We start from the raw sequence: 6,067 nt of genomic DNA, 5'->3' as shown, positions 1-6,067 counted from the left end.
CATGAATTGGATCAGCGATTATGTAGGCAATCTACATAAAGAACGATGGTCCGGTCTAGAACACTGCAGAACTGCAAAGTGTTTTGTGACAAGTCCGGAAAATTGTCACTTTTTGTACTAAAACTTAAAAGGAAAGATATCACCATACACTATCAAATTGTTATTACCTTATGGATGAGTATAGAGATGAACTAACTCAACTACTGATGAAAGTATTCGGCAAGTAATAACATAGAGTCGCAATCGCGAGCAAAAATTATTTTCTATGTGGGGTCCCCCACCCTCGTCGTTTACGTGAAGTATGACACTAATTCGATGTGAAATGAAAGGAGCATAAGCAAAATTAAAAAATATATCCGTACATTTGTACTTAGTCTTGCCATAAATTCTGTGACAAATTTTACAATGCATACGGTGAGAAGAAATTCGCAGAAAAAAGTTCCCTTATTTTTGCTTTTGTTCGTATGCATTACCTACTCATAAATTATACTCAGTTTCGTGGCAAATTTTGCTTGTTAACAAGGGAGTGGGGAGCTAAGGAGAATCTCATTGAAGTGATTGCATTGCAAAAGTGTGGTAAAAGTAGAAGTGAGATCTGCCCATTGCTTTTTATCATGAATATTACTAGGTAGAACAAAAAACGGTTAAATAATATTCCGCTATAAAATAATGTGGAGCTGGAATGGAAATAATAGGATTATTCAGAAAATTTTATCTTATCCCGTTTCTCTTAAGCCAAAGGAAAACATTGCGATTTTCTCACTAGGGGTATAAAATATTAAAAACTGATTTTTGCTGCAAAACAAAAGGATTTACGTAATCCATGCGTCACATACGAGTACTCGTATTCCAACTATAGTACAGGGTGACTGACGTAACGCGCTACCAAAAAAATTAACAACGTGTGACAGCGAAAATGTCGGTCTAGTCACAAAATGCACAGTAAATGAGAAATGTTTACTCAATCGTGTGTCTTTTTCTTTCTCAGATTATGTTTGTCGAATTTTGTATGATGAAATAAAAAAATAAAGTGTCTTCGCCAAGCGACAGTGGGTTTTAAGAACACAGTGCGTCAGTGGGTTTTAAGAACACATTTTCCAGCTCGAGCTAAGTTGCTATTGCTAAGCTATTCTCAAAAGAAGTAAAACAGTCGTATAAACCGTGTTTTTTTCTTTGCTTTCAAAAAATCAGAAAAAATTTTAAAATTTATCAGCACAATGAAAGATTGTGATATAGTAAAACTTCATGACAAGGCTCTTCAAAGGGAATTTGTCTGCTCAAATCAGTAACTAATCACGGTGGACAAATCTGCATTAAACTTTGAATTTTGCTGATTTTAAGGTTCAGCCTTCTAAAACTGAACCCCACCGACTTCTCAATTCACTTGGAATTATGCCATAGGACTCTTCAAATGACAGAAGCGTACAAATAGATATGTTAAATTGTATTTTTATGTCGAAATGCATTTATGTTGAAATCCGTTTTGACTTAAAAAGCACCCGGCTGGAGTAACGTTTTGGGAAATTTCATTAAGCTGAATTACGCTGTTAAAATTTTTGAAGCAATGGTTGTGCATTGATTACTGAATACCTATGTGAAATGAGGAAAGTTCACTCATAACCATTTTGGGAAATTTTTCAATGAAATTACGATACTTTTACGGAGACTTAACAAGAGTTGTAGGTCTAGTAAAACTAAGAAAAATGCTGTGGACAAGCGTTTCGAAGTTCACGAAAATTGGTTTATTTGTAGGCTCGAGTAAAATAAGAAGTAAACTTCTATTAAATAAAAACATAAGAAAAAAAAAACCTGATGGCGCTTTTTCTTAAAAAACTGGCAAAAAATAATTTTTCTCACAAATTTTGACGGTAAAGTACAATTCTTTTCAATGATGAGTATCGAACTCGGGTCTTACCGCGTGGTACTCTCGCACAGATCCGGGAATGCGTCACAAAATACCGAACTTTCATTACTCAGTATTTCAATTTTATTATTTTACAAAAATTAAAAAACCTATTCAAATGTAATACAGCAAAATTCATGAGCCACTCTGTATTACCATCTAATATTAATACGAGTAGTTGATAAAACAAAGTTTGATATGGTCGTACAGACCAAGAAAACGTAACACCACTATCAAAGGGTTAAAGACATTGTTGAAATAATAGACTTATCTTTTATCTACGGAATTGTCTTTGAAATAAATCAAACACTTCGCAGATTTCCAGCTGCCTCATTTATAAAAGATGAGCAAAATCGCTTAGAAAGTAGAAATTAAACGAACATGAAAGTGACAATAACGTTGTGCTCAGCATTTTTAATGCTGCTCTGTGTGAGCGTAAGTCGAATTAAAACTACTTAATAATCAATTTTTGAATAATTGAGTTTTTGAAAACAAAAAAAAAAAAATAAGTTGCAGTGTCTAAAAAAGTATAATTCCTATTCAGGTATCCGCTGATAGATCGGATGAACGCCCAAGTTTTGTCATCAGCGAAACCATTGGCGAAGTTGATCGTTCGCTCGTACCTGCTGCAGCTGACTTATTCACAGCTATATTCAATCCCTGGGCAGCAGTGAAGAAAAGTCAACAACACTTTTCTAACAGCGCTCAGCGATGCGTGGATGTATACAATATTAATTATGCACGATCTCTTGCCGTTGTTGGACGCAAAGTCCGCGATGTAGGAAGAATTAAAGAATCCAGCTTAAAGCTGTATGTACGCAAAAATGATGCAGAGGAATTGCAAGAACAATTCGTGGAGGATATAGAGGAGTGTGGCGCACTGCAGTCAGCCGACGAACGACTTAATTGTTATGTCGGAGTGGTAAGTAACGAACAAAGTATTTCCAACTTGCTTAGGAAATGTATTAATTGCAATATATTTTTTTGGTAATAATTTCAGATTGCTGAAATATTCGGTGATATTGACAATACTTCTAGTAAATCTAGTGAGTCTAGCGAATCTGTTGAATTTTCCTGGATCAACAAAATAGCTATACGCTCCCGCATACAACGCCTTTCCTGGAGCTTATTTGCTGCATCGATTAAGCTGAACAAGTGTGTGTCCGCTTTTCCAAACCAACCTACTGTGGCACCACCAAAGGGACAGTCTACGCCACCAGAAGGGCCCCCAGAGAGAACTTCTGAAGCACCTGAACACAGACCAACTAAACCAGAAGGGCCCCCAAAGAAAACTTCTGAAGCACCTGGACACAGACCAACTAAACCAGAAGGGCCCCCAAAGAAAACTTCTGAAGCACCTGAACACAGACCAACTAAACCAGAAGGGCCCCCAGAGAAAACTTCTGAAGCACCTGAACACAGACCAACTAAACCAGAAGGGCCCACAGAGATAACTTCTGAAGCACCTGAACACAGACCAACTAAACCAGAAAGGCCCACAGAGGAAACTTCTCCCCAACCAGACTCAACAACTGTCGAGCCATCCAAACCGGAATCCACATCCGCCCCGGAATCCACATCCGCACCAGAATCCACATCAGCACCAGAATCCACATCCGCACCGGAATCCACATCCGCACCAGAATCCACATCTCCACCGGAATCCACTAATACTGAGCCAGATACTACAACAACGGAATCATCTACAACTGAAGAAGAATCAACAACCGATAACACTTCTGCAACTGAGCCAGATGAACCCACTTCAGAAGAGTCTTCCACTGAAGAACCTGCTACCACCGTATTCGCCGAAAGTCCTTAGAAGATTCTACAGATGAAGATTCTGCCAGGGAGTAAAATTCTGGCAATGCTACAAAAATTGCAAAGGTTAATGTTGTAAATAAAAGTATTTGTTTTTCATATTTTTTTGAAAATTTTGCTGTTAAATAAATACCTTCTATTAATGCAATCGCTTATAAAAAGTAATAGCTTCTAAAATTTTGACTAAGTAGGGATAGTGAAATGTGTAGATATGTATGTTGAAATCATCCGGATTTATAATCAATAAAAAGATTGTAAATATAAATTTATTCGAGTGTCTTCTATGTATTATAAAATGAGATTTGACTATATTTCTGTTTCAAATTAATTTTAATAATTTGTTTTTATAAAATTAGAACAACCACATGAACATAAGATTCGAACTTGGTGCAAAATATGTAAGCTTTCATCCAATTCCCATCAAATTTATAAACTTTTTAACCTGAATCAGCGGCAGAATGTCTTGCAGGAAAATCTGCCGTAAGACATAGTGCACGGATGAACTTATGTAGTTGTAAAACATTCAGGCATACTACTCAAAAATATTCGACTGATTAGGGTCAGGAATCTATTGTGTAGAGCTAGAAATCAGACATGCCTGATCACTGCAGTATCCTTGAAGCAGAAGTTTTTCCTGTAGGAAACGCTGAAGAATTAGCATTCCAACTCCAAAATAAATATATGCGTCGGCAGTCAAGTAACGATATGGACAACAAGCTCACGTGCAATTTCATATAAAAATGTTCTAAAGAGCAGAGTATACTTAGAGAGACTAGCCCCAGACATGTATTGGGAACCCGGACATAAGGGCATTGCAGGAAGCGAAATTGTTGATAAAGTTTCCAAGAGCACAGTTTACATGTCACTTGAACAAGAAAACGACTTTTTAAAACCCTTAAAGACGATCTACAATGGCATCGGGCATGAAAGGACAGAGAGAAACGTAAAGGTCGCCATCTGAACCACTAAGGACCAATAGGTCTATGTGATAGGTTTCCGCCAGCCAGGTTAACATAATCTAAGCTATCCTAACCAAAGTTAGAAATATTACATGAGAAATTCATCCGGAGGCCTCAATTATCAGTTTGCTATATGAGAAAGAGAGAGAGGGGAAAGCAGTTATATGCACTGTTGAACTTATCTAATTGTGCCATGCCGTACTAAATTATGGCTTACACATTAGTATGTTTTAGCACTCTAAGCATATGTTGAAGATATTTGAGACGACCAAAGGAATAATGCCCAATACTTATATTACGGTATGAAGTTTCTCTTAGGGGAATCTATTAAGGACCAATGAGTGGAAAAATACCCATTAAAATTTATATTTTAAAAAATTATAAACATTTTTTAGTAACAATTGCAAAAATGTTTTTGAAATAGTTGGTTAGCTTAAAAATGTGTCTATATAAGCCCGGAAGAATCCTTAATCTGGTTCTCTCATTTACTGGTATTAAATTGGGGAATAAGTTCGTGGCTTTTTACCAAAGATTTTTATTTGAAAAAAAAAAAATAAATTATATCAATGAGTTATTGAATTATTTATTCGCCGCTGCTGTTTACGACCTCTCCCCACCTCTCGATGAATTTGTTGATACGTTCCGCCAAAATTCGCCTGGCCTGTTGTAGAAGAAGTTGTTGAGCGAGCTTTTGAGGACCTCTTTATTATTCGAGCTAATGTCCTTCATATGTTTTGACAGGGAGAGGAAAAGATGGTAATCGGTCGGTGGAATATCCGGAGAATACGGCGGATGCTGAAGGACCTCCCATTCGAGCTTTTAAAGTGCGGTTTTGACGAGTTGTGCAACAAGGGGCCTGGCGTTATCAGGAAGGAATAGGGTTTGATTATGTTTATTAGGCCTTTTCAGTCGAATAGCCTCATTCACACGGTGTAGCAGGGCAACGTAGAGCTTCAGTCTCATCAAACCATATCACAATCTTGTTTTCTAGTAGATGTGGCTTGATTTTTGGCTTTGGCGTATCTCCTGGAGCCATCCACTCCTTTCTTTGTTTCATGTTGATATACGGGCACCATTTTTGATCTCCAGTGACGATTCGGTACAAAAAGCATTATTTAAGACCGCGTGTTGCTCGGTGACGGGCGAAATGCTGAAAAGCAATTTGAAGGCAACTTCCTTGGTTTTTTTGTTGAGCTCGTGAGGCACTCAGGCTCTCAATTTTTCAGTTAATTCTATTGAATGAAGGTGATTGAGAACCGTTTAATGATCGCAACTCATTATTTTTGCCAATTTACGACTGGCTTGGCGACCGCTCTCCCTCTCAAAAGTGATTTGAGACGTTCTTTATCAAATTCAGAAGACCTTACGCTACGAGACAAATCGT

The 6,067-nt window shown here is 37.3% G+C and overlaps 1 protein-coding gene across 1 annotated transcript; it reads left to right on the top strand.

Annotated features, from left to right (window-relative positions):
* The first annotated feature begins 2,250 nt into the window (after positions 1-2,250).
* On the top strand, positions 2,251-3,993 carry LOC129246115 (uncharacterized). Its single transcript, XM_054884663.1, has 3 exons — positions 2,251-2,338; positions 2,448-2,825; positions 2,904-3,993. Exons 1-3 carry the CDS (start codon positions 2,285-2,287, stop codon positions 3,723-3,725), a joined length of 1,254 nt encoding a protein of 417 aa, XP_054740638.1. The 5' UTR covers positions 2,251-2,284; the 3' UTR covers positions 3,726-3,993.
* The last annotated feature ends 2,074 nt before the right edge of the window (positions 3,994-6,067 follow it).

The sequence above is a fragment of the Anastrepha obliqua genome, chromosome 4 (genome assembly GCF_027943255.1).
Source record: "Anastrepha obliqua isolate idAnaObli1 chromosome 4, idAnaObli1_1.0, whole genome shotgun sequence".
NCBI lineage: Eukaryota > Metazoa > Arthropoda > Insecta > Diptera > Tephritidae > Anastrepha > Anastrepha obliqua.
The sequence above is the reverse complement of the archived record's forward strand: the minus strand, read 5'-3'. Positions and strand labels throughout refer to the sequence as shown.